Genomic DNA, 21,419 nt, shown 5'->3' with positions numbered 1-21,419 from the left:
TGAACATTAGTATCTGTTAGTCTCTGTGCATGATACCTGCATCTCAGGTGATGTGTGCATGAGTATCTGAACATTAGTATCTGTTAGTCTCTGTGCATGATACCTACATGTCTGGAGGCTGTGTGCACGAGTATCTGCACATTAGTATCTGTTAGTCTCTGTGCATGATACCTGCATCACAGGGAGATGTGTGCACTAGGATCTGAACATTAGTATCTGTTAGTCTCTGTGCATGCTACCTGCATCTCAGGTAGATGTGTGCACGAGTATCTGAACATTAGTGTCTGTTAGCCTCTGTGCATGATACCTGCATCTCAGGTGACGTGTGCACTAGTATCTGAACATTAGTATCTGTTAGTCTCTGTGCATGATACCTGCATCTCAGGTGATGTGTGCATGAGTATCTGAACATTAGTATCTGTTAGTCTCTGTGCATGATACCTACATGTCTGGAGGCTGTGTGCACGAGTATCTGCACATTAGTATCTGTTAGTCTCTGTGCATGCTACCTGCATCTCAGGTAGATGTGTGCACGAGTATCTGAACATTAGTGTCTGTTAGCCTCTGTGCATGATACCTGCATCTCAGGTGACGTGTGCACTAGTATCTGAACATTAGTATCTGTTAGTCTCTGTGCATGATACCTGCATCTCAGGTGATGTGTGCATGAGTATCTGAACATTAGTATCTGTTAGTCTCTGTGCATGATACCTACATGTCTGGAGGCTGTGTGCACGAGTATCTGCACATTAGTATCTGTTAGTCTCTGTGCATGCTACCTGCATCTCAGGTAGATGTGTGCACGAGTATCTGAACATTAGTGTCTGTTAGCCTCTGTGCATGATACCTGCATCTCAGGTAGATGTGTGCACTAGTATCTGAACATTAGTATCTGTTAGTCTCTGTGCATGATACCTGCATCTCAGGTGATGTGTGCATGAGTATCTGAACATTAGTATCTGTTAGTCTCTGTGCATGCTACCTGCATCTCATGTGATGTGTGCATGACTATCTGGACATTAGTATCTGTTGGTCTGCATGCATGATACCTGCTTCTCAGGTGCTGTGTGCATGAGTATCTGAACATTACTACCTGTTAGTCTCTGTGCATGATACCTGCATCTCAGGTGACGTGTGCATGAGTATCTGCACATTAGTATCTGTTAGCCTTTGTGCATGATACCTGCATGTCTGGTAGCTGTGTGCATGAGTATCTGAACATTAGTATCTGTTCGTCTCTGTGCATGATACCTACATGTCTGGAGGCTGTGTGCACGAGTATCTGCACATTAGTATCTGTTAGTCTCTGTGCATGCTACCTGCATCACAGGGAGATGTGTGCACTAGTATCTGAACATTAGTATCTGTTAGTCTCTGTGCGTGATACCTGCATGTCTGGTAGTTGTGTGAACGAGTATCTGAACATTAGTATCTGTTAGTCTCTGTGCATGCTACCTGCATCTCAGGTAGATGTGTGCACGAGTATCTGAACATTAGTGTCTGTTAGCCTCTGTGCATGATACCTGCATCTCAGGTGACGTGTGCATGAGTATCTGCACATTAGTATCTGTTAGCCTTTGTGCATGATACCTGCATGTCTGGTAGCTGTGTGCATGAGTATCTGAACATTAGTATCTGTTCGTCTCTGTGCATGATACCTACATGTCTGGAGGCTGTGTGCACGAGTATCTGCACATTAGTATCTGTTAGTCTCTGTGCATGATACCTGCATCACAGGGAGATGTGTGCACTAGTATCTGAACATTAGTATCTGTTAGTCTCTGTGCATGCTACCTGCATCTCAGGTAGATGTGTGCACGAGTATCTGAACATTAGTGTCTGTTAGCCTCTGTGCATGATACCTGCATCTCAGGTGACGTGTGCACTAGTATCTGAACATTAGTATCTGTTAGTCTCTGTGCATGATACCTGCATCTCAGGTGATGTGTGCATGAGTATCTGAACATTAGTATCTGTTAGTCTCTGTGCATGATACGTACATGTCTGGAGGCTGTGTGCACGAGTATCTGCACATTAGTATCTGTTAGTCTCTGTGCATGCTACCTGCATCTCAGGTAGATGTGTGCACGAGTATCTGAACATTAGTGTCTGTTAGCCTCTGTGCATGATACCTGCATCTCAGGTGATGTGTGCATGAGTATCTGAACATTAGTATCTGTTAGTCTCTGTGCATGATACCTGCATGTCTGGAGGCTGTGTGCATGAGTATCTGAACATTAGTATCTGTTAGTCTCTGTGCATGATACCTGCATCTCAGGTGATGTGTGCATGAGTATCTGAACATTAGTATCTGTTAGTCTCTGTGCATGATACCTACATGTCTGGAGGCTGTGTGCACGAGTATCTGCACATTAGTATCTGTTAGTCTCTGTGCATGATACCTGCATCACAGGGAGATGTGTGCACTAGTATCTGAACATTAGTATCTGTTAGTCTCTGTGCATGCTACCTGCATCTCAGGTAGATGTGTGCATGAGTATCTGAACATTAGTGTCTGTTAGCCTCTGTGCATGATACCTGCATCTCAGGTGACGTGTGCACTAGTATCTGAACATTAGTATCTGTTAGTCTCTGTGCATGATACCTGCATCTCAGGTGATGTGTGCATGAGTATCTGAACATTAGTATCTGTTAGTCTCTGTGCATGATACCTACATGTCTGGAGGCTGTGTGCACGAGTATCTGCACATTAGTATCTGTTAGTCTCTGTGCATGCTACCTGCATCTCAGGTAGATGTGTGCACGAGTATCTGAACATTAGTGTCTGTTAGCCTCTGTGCATGATACCTGCATCTCAGGTGACGTGTGCACTAGTATCTGAACATTAGTATCTGTTAGTCTCTGTGCATGATACCTGCATCTCAGGTGATGTGTGCATGAGTATCTGAACATTAGTATCTGTTAGTCTCTGTGCATGATACCTACATGTCTGGAGGCTGTGTGCACGAGTATCTGCACATTAGTATCTGTTAGTCTCTGTGCATGCTACCTGCATCTCAGGTAGATGTGTGCACGAGTATCTGAACATTAGTGTCTGTTAGCCTCTGTGCATGATACCTGCATCTCAGGTAGATGTGTGCACTAGTATCTGAACATTAGTATCTGTTAGTCTCTGTGCATGATACCTGCATCTCAGGTGATGTGTGCATGAGTATCTGAACATTAGTATCTGTTAGTCTCTGTGCATGCTACCTGCATCTCAGGTGATGTGTGCATGACTATCTGGACATTAGTATCTGTTGGTCTGCATGCATGATACCTGCTTCTCAGGTGCTGTGTGCATGAGTATCTGAACATTACTACCTGTTAGTCTCTGTGCATGATACCTGCATCTCAGGTGACGTGTGCATGAGTATCTGCACATTAGTATCTGTTAGCCTTTGTGCATGATACCTGCATGTCTGGTAGCTGTGTGCATGAGTATCTGAACATTAGTATCTGTTCGTCTCTGTGCATGATACCTACATGTCTGGAGGCTGTGTGCACGAGTATCTGCACATTAGTATCTGTTAGTCTCTGTGCATGCTACCTGCATCTCAGGTAGATGTGTGCACGAGTATCTGAACATTAGTGTCTGTTAGCCTCTGTGCATGATACCTGCATCTCAGGTAGATGTGTGCATGAGTATCTGAACATTAGTATCTGTTAGTCTCTGTGCATGATACCTGCATCTCAGGTGATGTGTGCATGAGTATCTGCACATTAGTATCTGTTAGCCTTTGTGCATGATACCTGCATGTCTGGAGGCTGTGTGCATGAGTATCTGCACATTAGTATCTGTTAGTCTCTGTGCATGATACCTGCATCTCAGGTGATGTGTGCATGAGTATCTGAACATTAGTATCTGTTAGTCTCTGTGCATGATAAAATGTAAAAATGTAAATGTAAATGTAAATTATCACTTGTATAGCGCACTACTCACCCGTTAGGGTCTCAAGGCGCTGTACTCATACCGCTATGGAACCCCTCCTGGCTTTTCCCTGTGAGGCGCCCACTCCTGAGCACCCCCAGGGTGAAGCCAGGCATCCAAGCGCTGTTGGGGCCGTTGTGGAGATTAAGCAAGCTATTGCCCAGAGTTGCAGAGTGGGACCCATGAATTAGATTAGGCACGAGGCGAGAATTATCTGGTCAAGGGGAATTGAGCCCAAGACCTGCCGAAGCGGGACTTGAACGCTGGTCTTGAGCCAGATCTCTGCTTCAGGGTCTGCCCCTCTAACCATTGTGCCACACTTCTCCACATACTTGCATGTCTAGTAGCTGTGTGCACGAGTATCTGAACATTAGTATCTGTTAGACTCTGTGCATGATACCTGCATCTCAGGTGTCATGTGCACAAGTATCTGCACATTAGTATCCGTTCGTCTCTGTGCATGATACCTGCATCTCAGGTGACGTATGCACAAGTATATGAACATTAGTATCTGTTAGCCTCTGTGCGTGATACCTGCATATAAGGTAGATGTCTGCACAAGTATCTGCACATTAGTATCCGTTCGTCTCTGTGCATGATACCTGTATCTCAGGTGCTGTCTGCACTAGTATCTGAACATTAGTACCTGGTAGTGTCTGTGCATGATACCTGCATCTCAGTTGGATGTGTGCACGCGTATCTGAACATTAGTATCTGTTAGTCTCTGTGAATGATGTAGGAGGCTGGACTGGCTTGTAGTGAGTACCAAGGGGTACTTACACCTTGCACCAGGCCCAGGTATCCCTTATTAGTGTATAGGGTGTCTAGCAGCTTAGGCTGATAGATAATGGTAGCTTAGCAGAGCAGCTTAGGCTGAACTAGGAGACGAGTGAAGCTCCTACAGTACCACTAGTGTCACTTGCACAATATCATAAGAAAACACAATACACAGATATACTAAAAATAAAGGTACTTTATTTTTATGACAATATGCCAAAGTATCTCAGAGTGTACCCTCAGTATGAGGATAACAAATATACACAAGATATATGTACACAATACCAAAAATATGCAGTGTAGTCTTAGAAAACAGTGCAAACCATGTATAGTTACAATAGGATGCAATGGGGACACATAGGGATAGGGGCAACACAAACCATATACTCCAAAAGTGGAATGCGAACCACGAATGGACCCCAAACCTATGTGACCTTGTAGAGGGTCGCTGGGACTATTAGAAAATAGTTAGGGTTAGAAAAATAGCCCACCCCAAGACCCTGAAAAGTGAGTGCAAAGTGCACTAAAGTTCCCCAAAGAGCACAGACGTCGTGATAGGGGAATTCTGCAGGAAAGACACAAACCAGCAATGCAACAACGATGGATTTCCAGTCGAGGGTACCTGTGGAACAAGGGGACCAAGTCCAAAAGTCACAAGCAAGTCGGAGATGGGCAGATGCCCAGGAAATGCCAGCTGTGGGTGCAAAGAAGCTGCTTCTGGACAGTAGAAGCTGAAGATTCTGCAGGAACGACAAGGGCTAGGAACTTCCCCTTTGGAGGACGGATTCCTCACGTCGTGGAGAGTCGTGCAGAAGTATTTTCCTGAAGAAAGACCACCAACAAGCCTTGCTAGCTGCAAATCGTGCGGTTAGGGTTTTTGGATGCTGCTGTGGCCCAGGAGGGACCAGGATGTCACCAATTGCGTCTGGGGACAGAGGGGGCGTCGAGCAAGACAAGGAGCCCTCTCAGAAGCAGGCAGCACCCGCAGAAGTGCCGGAACAGGCACTACAAAGTGGAGTGAAACGGTGCTCACCTGAAGTCGCACAAAGGAGTTCCACGTCGCCGGAGGACAACTTAGAAGGTCGTGCAATGCAGGTTCGAGTGCCGTGGACCCAGGCTGGACTGTGCACAAAGTATTTCAACCGGAAGTGCACGGAGGCCAGAGTAGCTGCAAAAGTTGCGGTTCCCAGCAATGCAGTCTGGTGTGGGGAGACAAGGACTTACCGCCACCAAACTTGGACTGAAGAGTCACTGGACTGTGGGAGTCACTTGGACAGAGTTGCTGGATTCAAGGGACCTCGCTCGTCGTGCTGAGAGGAGACCCAGAGGACCGGTGATGCAGTCTTTTGTTGCCTGCGGTTGCAGGGGGAAGATTCCATCGACCCACGGGAGATTTCTTAAGAGCTCCTGGTGCAGAGAGGAGGCAGGCTACCCCCAGAGCATGCACCACCTGGAAACAGTCGGGATAGCTGCCAGTATGAAGCGATACAAGGTTGCTAGTAGTCGTCTTGCTACTTTGTGGCGGTTTTGCAGGCATCCTGAGCAGTCAGCGGTCGATCATTTGGCAGAAGGTGAAGAGGGAGATGCAAAAGAGCTCTGATGAGCTCTTGCATTTGTTATCTGGTGAGATCCCCAAAGCAGAGACCCTAAATAGCCAGAAAAGGAGGTTTGGCTACCTAGGAAGGAGGATTGGCTACCAAGAGAGGTAAGAGCCTATCAGAAGGAGCCTCTGAAGTCACCTGCTGGCACTGGCCACTCAGAGCAGTCCAGTGTGCCACAAACACCTCTGTTTCCAAGATGGCAGAGGTCTGGGACACACTGGAGGAGCTCTGGGCACCTCCCCTGGATATGTTTGTTTTAAATGATGTTTGTTTTGGATGGGGTTTATGAACCCTGGTCTTAACTGGACTTGAAGCTTGTAGGTGGGAATTGTGACACTCGATCCCTCCATGGCTTACCCATGCCAACTTTGTTGAAGTATTCTTTTTATTTTCACAAATGGTGGAGGATATTAAGTTCCAGGATCCAAGCTGCTCCCTCACCGATCTTCTATGTGGTTTTATTTCTCTTGTCCAAGACCAGTGATGTTTGTGAACATTTAGGATAGATGCCATGCTTGTAAAATGTCATGAACATTTCTTCTGCTTTTTAAATTCATCACACAGGAACTCACCTAGAGAGCTTTCAATTTAATTTCAGCCCTTTGACTAATCTGCACCATGCTTGGCATACCATAAGGTTGCATTTTGAAGCCTGTTTCACCCACTTTCAGTGCCAGGTGGTATAGTGGGGCGAGGGAAACGTATTATGGGTACAGAATTGGAATATCGTTTGGCAACAGGTTTCTGCCCTCCTGGGGTCCAGGCAGCCCTGGTCCAGGAAGGCAGAACAAAGGACTTCCTCTGAGAGAGGGTGTTACACCCTCTCCCTTTGGAAAATGGTGTGAAGGCAGGGGAGGAGTAGCCTCCCCCAGCCTCTGGAAATGCTTTCATGGGCACAGATGGTGCCCATTTCTGCATAAGCCAGTCTACACCGGTTCAGGGACCCCTCAGCCCTGCTCTGGCACGAAACTGGACAAAGGAAAGGGGAGTGACCACTCCCCTGACCTGCACCTCCCCTGGGAGGTGCCCAGAGCTCCTCCAGTGTGCTCCAGACCTCTGCCATCTTGGAAACAGAGGTGCTGCTGGCACACTGGACTGCTCTGAGTGGCCAGGGCCAGCAGGTGACGTCAGAGACTCCTTCTGATAGGCTCCTTCAGGTGTTGCTAGCCTATCTTCTCTCCTAAGTAGCCAAACCCTCTTTTCTGGCTATTTAGGGTCTCTGCTTTGGGGATTTCCTGAGATAACGAATGCAAGAGCTCATCCGAGTTCCTCTGCATCTCTCTCTTCACCTTCTGCCAAGGAATCGACTGCTGGCCGTGCTGGAAGCCTGCAAAACTGCAACAAAGTAGCAAAGACGACTACTGCAACTCTGTAACGCTGATCCTGCCGCCTTCTCGACTGCTTTCCTGGTGGTGCATGCTGTGGGGGTAGTCTGCCTCCTCTCTGCACTAGAAGCTCCGAAGAAATCTCCCGTGGGTCGACGGAATCGTCCCCCTGCAACCGCAGGCAACAAAAGACTGCATCACCGGTCCCCTGGGTCTCCTCTCAGCACGACGAGCGAGGTCCCTTGAATCCAGCAACTCTGTCCAAGTGACTCCCACAGTCCAGTGACTCTTCAGTCCAAGTTTGGTGGCGGTAAGTCCTTGTCTCCCCACGCCAGACTGCATTGCTGGGTACCGCGTGATTTGCAGCTGCTCCGGCTCCTGTGCACTCTTCCAGGATTTCCTTCATGCACAGCCAAGCCTGGGTCCCCGACACTCTAATCTGCAGTGCACAACCTTCTGAGTTGTCCTCCGGCATCGTGGGACTCCCTTTTGTGACTTTGGGTGGACTCTTGTTCACTTTTCTCCTAAGCGCCTGTTCAGGTACTTCTGCGGGTGCTGCCTGCTTCTGTGAGGGCTCGCTGACTTGCTGGGCGCCCCCTCTGTCTCCTCATCCAAGTGGCGACATCCTGGTCCCTCCTGGGCCACAGAAGCATCCAAAAATCCTAACCGCGACCCTTGCAGCTAGCAAGGCTTGTTTGCAGTCTTTCTGCGTGGGAACACCTCTGCAAGCTTCTTCACGACGTGGGACATCCATTCTACAAAGGGGAAGTTCCTAGTCCTCTTCGTTCTTGCAGAACACCAAGCTTCTTCCACCCAGTGGCAGCTTCCTTGCACCCTCAGCTGGCATTTCTTGGGCTCCTGCCCGCTCTCTACACTGTTGCGACTGTTGGACTTGGTCCCCTTGTCTTACAGGTACTCGGGTCCAGAAATCCACTGTTGCTGCATTGCTGGTGTTTGTTCTTCCTGCAGAATCCCCCTATCACAACTTCTGTGCTCTCTGTGGGTAGTAGGTGCACTTTACACCTACTTTTCAGGGTCTTGGGGTGGGCTATTTTTCTAACCCTCACTGTTTTCTTACAGCCCCAGCGACCCTCTACAAGCTCACGTAGGTTTGGGGTCCATTCGTGGTTCGCATTCCACTTTTGGAGTATATGGTTTGTGGTGCCCCTATACCTATGTGGTCCTATTGCAATCTACTGTAACTTTACATTGCTTGCATTACTTTTCTTGCTATTACCTGCATAATTTTGGTTTGTGTACATCTATCTTGTGTATATATCTTATCCTCATACTGAGGGTACTCACTGAGATACTTTTGGCATATTGTCATAAAAATAAAGTATCTTTATTTTTAGTACTTCTGTGTATTGTGTTTTCTTATGATATTGTGCATATGACACCAGTGGTATAGTAGGAGCTTTGCATGTCTCCTAGTTCAGCCTAAGCTGCTTTGCCATAGCTACCTTCTATCAGCCTAAGCTGCTAGAAACACCTCTTCTACACTAATAAGGGATAACTGGACCTGGCACAAGGTGTAAGTACCTCTGGTACCCACTACAAGCCAGGCCAGCCTCCTACACCTATGTGCTAGGAGATAGCACTTGGCTCCTTCAAGGGTATGTGTGCTATCTTGTAGCACTGTCCCCACCAGTCAGACCAACGGGAACTCTCTATTTCAAGGTTTCTGCCAGTCAGCCAGGTCAGAGCGGCGGAAAACTTGTAATTGGGGGGACGAGGGGAACCTCACCTCCATGGCGGTGGGGTCCTTCCCTTGATTTGGCGGTCCTGCCAAACTCGTAGTCAGGCCCATAGTTACTGCCAAAGTATCGTGGGACAGACTATTATTGGCAAGAAAATTGCATTCGTTGGTAAATAATATAATTTTCAACAATGTTGCTGTTTTTAATTTTTTTTCCTGAATATAGTTGTAAAAGTATTGTTTTTTAATAAATGTAATACTTTTTAGTTAATGTATTAATTTTAGGTGCTAGTATTGATAAAATATTTACTAATATTTTTTTATAACATAGTTTCCAATTTTAAGTGTTTTAGTGATTTATTTGTATAATGTAATTAGTAATTTACAGTATAAAAGTGGGTTATTGTCTTTATAGTGGAAGGGGAGGTAATGAATTTATAAAGAATTTAAATTTGAGGATAATCAGTTTTTGATTGTAAATGAACTATTTAATGGATGAGTAACGATGTTTGTTGTTTATATTGTTGTTATATTTTTCAGTGTAAATTGTTAAGTTTAATGTATATGTCAATTGTATTATTAACGACAACAAGTGAAATTTTATTAGTGCCTTGTTGAATTTGTAGGAAAAAACAGTGGAAAGCTAATTAAGGTATATTGTATTTACATTTAATATACATTTATTTTATGTTAGTTAAACATTTAATTGAATATTAATGATGTAAATTAATAATTTTTTTATTTGTTGTTTTTTATAGTGTTTTATTTATTTTTATGTGCATTTTAATTTTTATATATCTTTATAATGCATGTATTTTTAATACCGTGGGCACGATTTCATTCTTGGTGGTAAGGATAATGCATTGCAATGGCAACGGAGTATCCTTGTTGCCAAGAATGCGGCCTACCCGCCAAATTTATATGCGGGTGACCTTAGTATTAATCACAGCGGAGACTACTCTGTCTCCACTGTGAATCATCCTTTCGGACAGCCCTGCGGAGTAAAAGCCGATGGAAACTGACCTGTCATTCCACCCACCTCACTTCGATGGGTGGAATGCAGCACAGTTTTCACTGCCCGTCACCGCTACGGAAACTCTGGTGGTAAGGGCCCGTGAAAACTGCTAAATGCTCCCACCGCCATGAGAGTGGACTCCCAAGGCGAGAGGAACATTTATTTTCTACTTTTGGGATTTTCTTTTTGAAAATGAAGAAAGTATATTGTTTGGTGCCGGGCTCTGTATCGCTGACGGAGCCATTCACCAAACAGGAGAATACATGACAGGAGCTGCTATGACGGTGGCCCCTGCCAATTCTTTATAAATGACTACCAGCTTGGCGGTCATTTATAAATTTGGCGGGTGGACTCTGTGTGGTGGATGAATAGTCCTCTCCCAGGGTAACGAAGATTACTCCGTTCACCAATATCAAAATTGGGCCCTGTGTTTTGTTTTGCAGGTGAATAGTGTACAAAAGTTATAATATTTTTTATAAAAATTGTTAGTTAAATGTAATTGATTAATTGAAAATTACTTATGTATAATTTTACTGTTGTACCTATTATATTAGTTATTTGTTTCGTTTACATTCTTAGTTAATTAAATGGTAGGTGTTTTTGAAATGTTGTCCGCATACTGATTTTTGTTTTTAAATGTTAATTGTGTTTTGAAGTATTAATTTATTTTAAATTATTTGGTACATATTTGAAAATTTGTTTTTTGTAGTTATGCAAGTGAATGTTATTGTAAGCAATATTTTTTGTTGTTTTTAATTTTTATTTTATAGTTTAAATTTTTTCATATTTTTCTTAATGTAATATTTATTTTTTCTATGCACTATAATTTTTTTTTTTTTAGGTATTTAAATATTTTTAGTAAATGAATGAGACTTGTATTCTTGTATGCAATCCCTTTGAAGTCCAACACTTTACCTACTGTGGCTTAGACTGGAAATGAAATAGTGAATCTACTGCCTCTGAAGTTCAGCAGTTTCCGTACTGTTGGTGAAACTGGATTTATATAATTAATTATTTTTTCATTTTTTGTATGCTTTGTTTTTGTTATTTTTTTTTATGTTTATATTATTTTAAGTTAATTAGATTTTGAGGGTTTTCCTATTTTACTATTTACTACATTGTTCAAAACAATTATTTTTTAATAAAGCAGTTTACAGTTTTTTCTGTTTATATTTTATTTTAGTTCATTTAATTTTCTATATATTGTGTATATTTTATACTATACAGTGAAAAAAAATAAAACCCACAATGAAAAACAATACGGACAGAGGCAAGATACAATTGTATGTTCACACCTGACAACTCTTCGATATTAAAAGTCTCTCCCGTTCAGTTCAGGCTTCTTGTTGTTTGTCGGTTGCTAGATGGTGTTTTTTTCATTGGGAACAAATTGCAATTTTCACTGTAGTTTGTTTCTGTCAAAATTGTCAAAGAATGAATTAAAAGTAAAAACTGCAATCATAAAATAATGTTGGTCTTGTATTACAGTCAAAGCATTGATGACCTATTTGTTTAACTGAGTTTAATGAACCCATTGTTTTCCTAAAATAATTGGGGCCTGAAGAAGGGAACAGGGGCCTCTGTCTGGGCACTAAGGCTGGGTGAAGCCTGAAGAAGGGCACAGGGGCATCTGTCTGGGCACTAGGGCTGGATGAAGCATGAAGAAGGGCACAGGGGCCTCTGTGTGGGCACTAGGGCTGGATAAAGCATGGAGAAGGGCCAGGGGCATCTGCCGGGTACTGGGGCTGGGTGAAGCATGAAGAAGGGCACATGGGCCCCTGTCTGTGCACTAGGGCTGGGTGAAGCATGAAGAAGGGCACAGGGGCCTCAGTCCGGGCACTAGGGCTGGCTGAAGCATGCGGAAGGGCACATGGGCCTCTGTCCGGTCACTAGGGCTGGATGAAGCATGCGGAAGGGCACAGGGCCCTCTGACTGGGCACTAGGGCTGGATAATGCCTGAAGAAGGGTACCTGGACCTCTGTCTGGGCACTAGGGCTGGATGAAGCATGCAGTAGGGCACAGGGCCCTCTGTCTGGGCACTAGTGCTGGATGAAGCATGAAGAAGGGCACAGGGGCCTCTGCCTGGGCACTAGAGCTGGATGAAGCCTGAAGAAAGGCACAGGGGCATCTGTCAGGGCACTAGGGCTGGATGAAGCTTGAAGAAGGGCACAGGGGCCCCTGTCAGGGCACTGGGGCTGAGTGAAGGATAAAGAACGGCACAGGGCCTCTGTCTGGGCACTAGGGCTGGATGAAGCATGCAGAAGGGCACAGGGCCGTCTGTCCGGGTACTGGGGCTGGATGAGGCCTGAAGAAGGGCACGGGGGCCTCTGTATGGGCACTAGGGCTGGATGAAGCATGAAGAAGGGCACAGGGCCTCTGTCCGGGCACTAGCGCTGGATGAAGCTTGAAGAAGGGCACAGGGGCCTCTGTCCGGGCACTAGGGCTGGATGAAGCATGAAGAAGGGCACAGGGGCATCTGTCAGGGCACTAGGGCTGGATGAAGCATGAAGAAGGGCACAGGGGCCCCTGTCAGGGCACTAGGGCTGGATAAAGCATGCGGAAGGGCACAGGGCCCTCTGTCTGGGCACTAGGGCTGGATGAAGCATGAAGAAGGGCGCAGGGGCTTCTGTCTGGGCACTAGGGCTGGATGAAGCATGAAGAAGGGCACAGGGGCTTCTGTCTGGGCATTAGGGCTGGATGAAGCATGAAGAAGGGCACAGGGGCCTCTGTCCGGGCACTAGAGCTGGGTGAAGCATGAAGAAGGGCACAGGGGCCCCTGTCTGGGCACTAGGGCTGGATGAAGCATGAAGAAGGGCACAGGGGCCCCTGTCAGGGCACTAGGGCTGGATGAAGCTTGAAGAAGGGCACAGGGGTCCCTGTCAGGGCACTAGAGCTGGGTGAAGCATAAAGAAGGGCACAAGGGCGTCTGTCCGGGCACTGGTGCTGGGTGAAGCTTGAAGAATGGCACAGGGGCCTCTGTCCGAGCACTAGGGCTGCATGAAGCCTGAAGAAGGGCACAGGGGCCTCTGTCTGGGCACTAGGGCTGGGTGAAGCATGAAGAAGGGCACAGGGGCCTCTGTCCGGGCACTAGGGCTGGGTGAGGCATGAAGAAGGGCACTGGGGCCTCTGTCCGGGCACTAGGGCTGGATAAAACATGCGGAAGGGCACATGGGCCTCTGTCCGGGCACTAGGGCTGAATGAAGCATGCGGAAGGGCACATGGCCCTCTGTCTGGGTACTAGGGCTGTATAAAGCCTGAAGAAGGGCACATGGGCTTCTGTCTGGGCACTAGGGCTGGATGCAGCATGCGGAAGGGCACAGGGCACTCTGTCTGGGCACTAGGGTTGGATGAAGCATGAAGAAGGGCACAGGGGCCCCTGTCAGGGCACTAGGGCTGGATGAAGCTTGAAGAAGGGCACATGGGCCCCTGTCAGGGCACTAGGGCTGGGTGAAGCATGATGAAGGGTGCAGGGGCCTCTGTCCGGGCACTAGAGCTGGATGAAGCATGAAGAAGGGCACAGGGGCCTCTGTCCGGGCACTAGAGCTGGATGAAGCATGAAGAAGGGCACAGGTGCCTCTGTCTGGGCACTAGGGCTGGATGAAGCATGAAGAAGGGCACAGGCGCCCCTGTCCGGGAACTAGGGCTGGATGAAGCTTGAAGAAGGGCACAGGGGCCCATGTCAGGGCACTAGGGATGGGTGAAGCATGAAGAAGGGTGCAGGGGCCTCTGTCCGGGCACTAGAGCTGGATGAAGCATGAAGAAGGGCACAGAGGCCTCTGTCCGGGCACTAGAGCTGGATGAAGCATGAAGAAGGGCACAGGGGCCTCTGTCTGGCCTCTAGGGCTGGATGAAGCATGAAGAAGGGCACAGGGGCCTCTGTCCGGGCACTAGAGCTGGGTGAAGCATGAAGAAGGGCACAGGGGCCTCGGTCCGGGCACTAGGGCTGGGTGAAGCAAGAAGAAGGAAGCAGGGGCCTCTGTCCGGGCACAAGAGCTGGATAAAGCATGAAGAAGGGCACAGGGGCCCCTGTCTGGGCACTAGGGCTGGATGAAGCATGAAGAAGGGCACAGGGGCCCCTGTCAGGGCACTAGGGCTGGATGAAGCATGAAGAAGGGCACAGGGGCCTCTCTCTGGGCACTAGAGCTGGGCGAAGCATGAAGAAGGGCACAGGGGCGTCTGTCCGGGCACTAGGGCTGGGTGAAGCTTGAAGAAGGGCACAGGGGCCTCTGTCCAGGCACTAGGGCTGCATGAAGCCTGAAGAAGGGCACAGAGGCCTCTGTCTGGGCACCAGGGCTGGATGAAGCATGAAGAAGGGCACAGGGGCCTCAGTCTGGGCACTAGGGCTGGATGAAGCATGGAGAAGGGCACAGGGGCCCCTGTCAGGGCACTAGGGCTGGATGAAGCATGAAAAAGGGCACAGGGCCCTCTGTCTGGGCACCAGGGCTGCATGAAGCCTGAAGAAGGGCACAGGGGCCTCAGTCTGGGCACTAGGGCTGGATGAAGCATGGAGAAGGGCACAGGGGCCCCTGTCAGGGCACTAGGGCTGGATGAAGCATGAAAAAGGGCACAGGGCCCTCTGTCTGGGCACTAGGGCTGGATGAAGCCTGAAGAAGGGCACCGGGGCATCTGTCTGGGTACTAGGGCTGGGTGAAGCATGAGGAAGGGCACAGGGGCCCCTGCCTGGGCACTACGGCTGGATGAAGCAAGGAGAAGGACACAGGGGCCTCTGCCCGGGTACTGGGGCAGGGTGAAGCATGAAGAAGGGCACAGGGGCCTCTGTCCGGGCACTTGGGCTGGATGAAGCATGAAGAAGGGCACAGGAGCCCTCTGTCCGGGCACTAGGGCTGGATGAAGCATGAAGAAGGGCACAGGGGCCCCTGTCCCGGCACTAGGGCTGGATGAAGCATGGAGAACGGCACAGGGGCCTTTGCCCGGGTACTGGGGCTGGGTGAAGCATGAAGAAGGGCACAGGGGCCTCTGCCCGGGCACTAGGGCTGGATGAAGCATGAAGAAGGGCACAGGGGCCTCTGTTCGGGCACTAGGGCTGGTTGAATCATTTAGAAGGGCACAGGGGCCCCTGTCAGGTCACTAGGGCTGGATGAAGCTTGAAGAAGGGCACAGGGGCCCCTGTCAGGGCACTAGGGCTGGATGAAGCTTGAAGAAGGACACAGGAGCTTCTGACCGGGTACTGGGGCTGGATGAAGCACGGAGAAGGGCACTGGGGCCTCTGTCCAGGCACTAGGGCTGGATGAAGCATGAAGAAGGGCACAAGGGCCTCTGCCTGGGTACTAGGGCTGTGTGAAGCATGGAGAAGGGCACAGGGGCCCCTTGCAGGGCACTAGGGCTGGATGAAGCCTGAAAAAGGGCACAGGGGCCTCTGTCTGGGTACTGAGGCTGGGTGAAGCATGAGGAAGGGCACAGGGGCCCCTGTCTGGGCACTAGGGCTGGATGAAGCATGGAGAAGGGCACAGGGTCCCCTGTCAGGGCACTAGGGCTGGATGAAGCCTGAAGAAGGGCACAGGGGCATCTGTCCGGGTACTGGGGCTGGGTGAAGCATGAAGAAGGGCACAAGGGCCTCTGTTTGGGTACTAGGGCTGGGTGAAGCATGAAGAAGAGCACAGGGGCCCCTGTCTGGCACTAGGGCTGGATGAAGCTTGAAGAAGGGCACAGGGGCCCCTGTCAGGGCACTAGGGCTGGATGAAGCATGAAGAAGGGCACAGGGGCCTCTCTCTGGGCACTAGAGCTGGGTGAAGCATGAAGAATGGCACAAGGGCGTCTGTCCGGGTACTAGGGCTGGGTGAAGCTTGAAGAAGAACACAGGGGCCTCTGTCCGAGCACTAGGGCTGCATGAAGCCTGAAGAAGGGCACAGGGGCCTCAGTCTTGGCGCTTGGGCTGGATGAAGGATGAAGAATGGCACAGGGGCCTCAGTCTGGGCACTAGGGCTGGATGAAGCATGGAGAAGGGCACAGGGGCCCCTGTCAGGGCACTAGGGCTGGATGAAGCATGAAGAAGGGCACAGGGCCCTCTGTCTGGGCACTAAGGCTGGATGAAGCCTGAAGAAGGGCACAGGGGCATCTGTCCGGGTACTGGGGCTGGGTGAAGCATGAAGAAGGGCACAAGGGTCTCTGTCCGGGTACTAGGGTGGGTGAAGCATGAAGAAGGGCACAGGGGCCCCTGTCAGGGCCCTAGGGCTGGATGAAGCATGAAGAAGGGCACAGGGGCCTCTCTCTGGGCACTAGAGCTGGGTGAAGCATGAAGAAAGGCACGAGTGCGTCTTTCTGGGCACTAGGGCTGGGTGAAGCCTGAAGAAGGGCACAGGGGAGTCTGTCTGGGCACTAGGGCTGGATGAAGCATGAAGAAGGGCACAGGGGCATCTGTCGGCACTAGGGCTGGATGAAGCTTGAAGAAGGGCACAGGGGCATCTGTCTGGGCAGTAGGGGTGGATGAAGCTTGAAGAAAGACACAGGGGCATCTTTCTGGAACTAGGGCTGGGTGAAGCATGAAGAAGGGGACGGGGCCTCTGTCTGGGCACTAGCTCTGGTTAAAGCATGAAGAAGTGCACAGGGGCCTTTGTCTGGGCACTAGAGCTGGATGAAGCATGAAGAAGGGCACAGGGGTGTCCATCAGTGCACTAGGGCTCGGTGAAGCATGAAGAAGGGCACAGGGGCCTCTGTCTGGGCACTAGGGCTGGGTGAAGCATGAAGAAGGGCACAGGGCCCTCTGTCCGAGCACTAGGGCTGGATGAAGCATGCAGAAAGGCACATGGGCTTCTGTGCGGGCACTAGGGCTGGATGTAGCATGCAGAAGGGCACAGGGGCCTCTCTCTGGGCACTAGGGCTGTATGAAGCTTGAAGAAGAGCACAGTGGCTTCTGTCTGGGCACTAGGGCTGGATGAAGCATGAAGAACGTCGCAGGGGCGTCTGTCAAGGCACTAGGGCTGGGTGAAGCATGAAGAAGGGCACTAGGTCCTCTGTCTGGGAACTGGGGCTAGACGAGGACTGAAGAAGGGTGCAAAGGTCTCTGTCTGGGCACTGGGGCTAGACGAGGCCTGAAGAAGGGTGCACGGGTCACTTCCTGAGCACTGGGGCTGGACGAGGCCTGAAGAAGGGTGCAAAGGTCTCTGCCTGGGCACTGGGGCTAGACGAGGCCTGAAGAAGGGGGCAGGGGTCTCTGCCAGGGCACTGGGGCTAGACGAGGCCTGAAGAAGGGTGCAAGGGTCTCTGACTGGGCACTGGGGCTGGATGTGACCTGAGGAAGGGTGCAAGGGTCTCTGCCTGGGCACTGGGGCTAGAAGAGGCCTGAAGAAGGGTGCAGGGGTCTCTGCCTGGGCACTGGGGCTAGATGAGGCCTGAGGAAGGGTACAAAGGTCTCTGCCTGGGCACTGGGGCTAGATGAGGCCTGAGGAAGGGTGCAGGGGTCTCTGCCAGGGCACTGGGGCTAGACGAGGCCTGAAGAAGGGTGCAGGGGTCTCTGCCATGCCACTGGGGCTAGACAAGGCCTGAAGCAGGGTGCAGGGGTCTCTGCCAGGGCACTGTGGCTGGACGAGGCCTGAAGAAGGGTGCAAGGGTCTCTGCCTGGGCACTGGGGCTAGACAAGGCCTGAGGAAGGGTGCAAAGGTCTCTGCCTGGGCACTGGGGCTAGACGAGGCCTGAGGAAGGGTGCAAGGGTCTCTACCTGGGCACTGGGGCTGGACGAGGCCTGAAGAAGGGTGCCAGGGTCTCTGCCTGGGCAATGGGGCTAGAAGAGGCCTGAAGAAGGGTGCAGGGGTCTCAGCCTGAGCACTGGGCTAGACGAGGCCTGAGGAAGGGTGCAGGGGTCTCTGCCTGGGCACTGGGGCTAGACAAGGCCTGAGGAAGGATGCAAAGGTCTCTGCCTGGGCACTGGGGCTAGACGAGGCCTGAGAAAGGACACAGGGGTCTCTGTCTGGGCACTGGGGCTGGACAGGGCCAGAGGAAGGGGTGAGTAAGGGTACACTCAGGTCCTCATAACGTGGTGGTTGGACCACCGCACTCCTGTCGGTTGGACCACCAGATTACGACCCTGGCGGTTGGACCACCAGGATCATGGATCCCGATGGGTTGGCGGTGGTTGAAGTGCTCTCCTCCCCATGGGTCTTGCGGTCTGTCCGCCAAACTTGTAATGAGCTCACCAATAGAGATTTTGATGCCGCTATGGAATGTTCTGAGGTCTTGTACCTTTGTCACAGCCACAAGCTTGCCTGCTTCACTCATCTGTTATTCTCTGTGTTGGTCTAGGTCTTGGCCCCATCGCACTTCTTCATCACTGTCCCCCTGCGTGGCCTGGGTGGGTTCCGGCAGCGCAAGGCCCGGCACTGGCGTTACTACACCCTCAGCGGCACCAAGCTGCTGTCACCTGTGATGGAGCCGGAGAAACTGCACCAGTGGCTGGAGATCGAACAGTTCCCCAAGACCACCCGGCTCTGGCATGAGACCGATGTGAACGTGGAGGGTGACCTCATCCCTGCCAAGATCATTGGTATATTCCGGAACCTGCTGGAGAGGTCCATTGCATCCTGCAAACTTTCCGGTGAGTGACTAGGCAGCTGGTGATGGTGTGTTTGCCCATGTGAGACGGACATCATAGATTAGCACATGGTGTGGAATTTAGGACAATGTCCCCAAGAGGAGCCACTTGCCCAGAGAAGGTTTCGTCTGTCTTCTGCAAATACATGCTCTGTTACTATAGTGAAAATGAGAAAATTCTCTGGTGGTGAAGCTGAAATGGGCTCCGGGGGGTGAAGTTTAAATGTGCTCCAGGGGTAAAATTGAAATATGTGTCGTAGATAAAGCTGAAATGTGCGCAAACAGTGATTTTGAAAGGTATATTGTGGAACACTGGTACCCTGTTGCAGTACCCCACCCCAAACACACTTTTTGCCTGGTTTCTGGATGCAACTGGATGCAACTTGGACTGGAGTGCATTGGGGTTCTGCTGCACAGGTCACCAGTGCCAATGTTCTTTCTCTACAAATTGCAAAGATATTGATACAATTGCCAACACCTTTAGCCGCCACTATATGTACCTAGAAAATGGTACTTAAGTACCCAGGGCACGGGGTACTAAGGTGAACCCCTGAGGGCAGCAGCACTGATTGTGCCATCCTCAAGGGCCATGGATCCAGATGCACTCAGCACTGCCATTGCAGGCTGTGTCCTGGTGCAGACCTAGAAAGCAAACTTGACATGGCACACAGCTTGTGTGCCCTGTCCACTACACACAGCATACAATTCCGGAACCTGCTGGAGAGGTCCATCGCATTCTGTAAACTTTCCAGTAAGTGACTAGGCAGCCAAAGCACCCCTGTGGCAGGCCTTCCCGCCCTAATGCAGGGTGCACTATACTGTATGTGAGGGCATTGCTGCATGAGCAATATGCCCCCACAGTGTCCTTGCCACACCTGGGACACAGTAAGTGACCAGAGCAGCCATTTTAAATACATTTGCGGGACACTGGTCAGTACGGGTTTCCCAGCTACATAACGGGCACTCTAAACTCTGTGTTGTTTGGTATCAAACAACTCAGAATGATAAAAAACAAACTGGTACCTGAATAGGATTTATTACAAAATGTACCCAGGGGCCCCTTAAAGGTCCCCCTGCAAAAGCTAACTATCCTGGCATGGTTTCTGGCTGGTCACAACCAGCCATCCACCATCAGACAAAATTCTGATCCCCTGCGGTGAGAGAGCCATTGCTCTCTGGGACTCTGAACAACGCTAGTGAGCTTCAAAGGGTTTACCACCCTTGAAACCTGACCCCCAGGCCTGCTGCAAGCAGCAGATGGCTGCCCCAGTTCCAAACCCCCACTTTTCGCCAGGAGCAACAGCGGGAAACCAGGCAAAGGACAGCTGGAGTGGTCAGTCCTGACTTGCACCTCCCCCAAGGTATTGCATGCGAGGTGACCCCTCCATTTAATTTTCCTCCATCTTGCATGGAAGGAAAATAGCCAGTCAGGTGTAGGGAAGTGACCTCTGCCCACAGAAAGTGGTCACTTAGTGGGTGTAGCCACCCTAAGGTAGATGCCCCATTGGTCACTACTAGGTACCCCCTAAAACTCCCACTAAATATAGTATTTAGTGGGCACCCCTAGACCAGGAAATCAGATTCAACAGACAAAAGAAAACCAGCACGAAGAAGATCCAAAGCACAAGACCTGTGGACCTGCTGCACCAAAGAAAAGGTGCCAAACCCTGCCTGCTGCACCCAGGACCCGACAATCGCTGCTGAAGTGCTGCTGGACAACTGAACAACTCTACAAAAACCTCAGAGGACCTCCAGGCTTCACAGATCACAGGAGAACTCCCTCCAGAGTGGAGGTACCACTCTAAAACTGCAAGAAACCAACAAGCCTTTGTAGGTCATTTCACTGACCGGCCACTAACTCCAGAACTGGATGTCACAGCTGGACCAAACCACACCTTGATGATTGTGAAGACAACCCCTGCCAGTGTGCCAAGTTTGGTGGCACTGTACCCTCTAACAGCCAAACCATGCCAATACCCTGGTTATTGGTCAGCTAACATTGGACATCTAGAAAAACAGCCTGCTTGGGGCTGCAAAAGGATCAGGTGGAAGCCCCAGCCAAGGTGTGAGAAGGTAGCCTCTTTCTAGCCTTGTTACCCCCACTTTTGGCCTGTTTGTGAGTGTATGTCAGGGTGTTTGTCACTGTTTTCACTGTCTCACTGGGATCCTGATAGCCAGGCCTCAGTGCTCATAGTGAAAACACTAGGTTTTCAGTATGTTTGTTATGTGTCACTGGGGTCCTGCTGGTCAGGACCCCAGTGCTCATAGGTTTGTGGCCTATATGTATGTGTCACTGGGACCCTGTCACACAGGGCCCCAGTGCTCATAGGTGTGCATGTATATGTTCCCTGTGTGGTGCCTAACTGTCTCACTGAGGCTCTGCTAACCAGAACCTCAGTGGTTATGCTATCTCATTACTTTCAAATTGTCACTAACAGGCTAGTGACCATTTTTACCAATTTACATTGGCTTACTGGAACACCCTTATAATTCCCTAGTATATGGTACTGAGGTACCCAGGGTATTG

General features: G+C 50.0%; 1 protein-coding gene across 1 annotated transcript in view; it reads left to right on the top strand.

Moving 5' to 3' along the window:
- The window catches only part of MAB21L3 (mab-21 like 3), a 126,600-nt gene that overhangs the window by 59,946 nt on the left and 45,235 nt on the right, over positions 1 to 21,419 (top strand). Inside the window, exon 5 of the mRNA XM_069202975.1 lies at positions 18,605 to 18,896. Coding sequence (XP_069059076.1) covers positions 18,605 to 18,896 — 292 coding nt within the window. The remainder of the gene's footprint in view (positions 1 to 18,604; positions 18,897 to 21,419) is intronic.

The sequence above is a fragment of the Pleurodeles waltl genome, chromosome 8 (genome assembly GCF_031143425.1).
Source record: "Pleurodeles waltl isolate 20211129_DDA chromosome 8, aPleWal1.hap1.20221129, whole genome shotgun sequence".
NCBI classification, from domain to species: domain Eukaryota; kingdom Metazoa; phylum Chordata; class Amphibia; order Caudata; family Salamandridae; genus Pleurodeles; species Pleurodeles waltl.
Note: the sequence above shows the minus strand (reverse complement) of the source record. Positions and strands in the feature narration are given on the sequence as shown.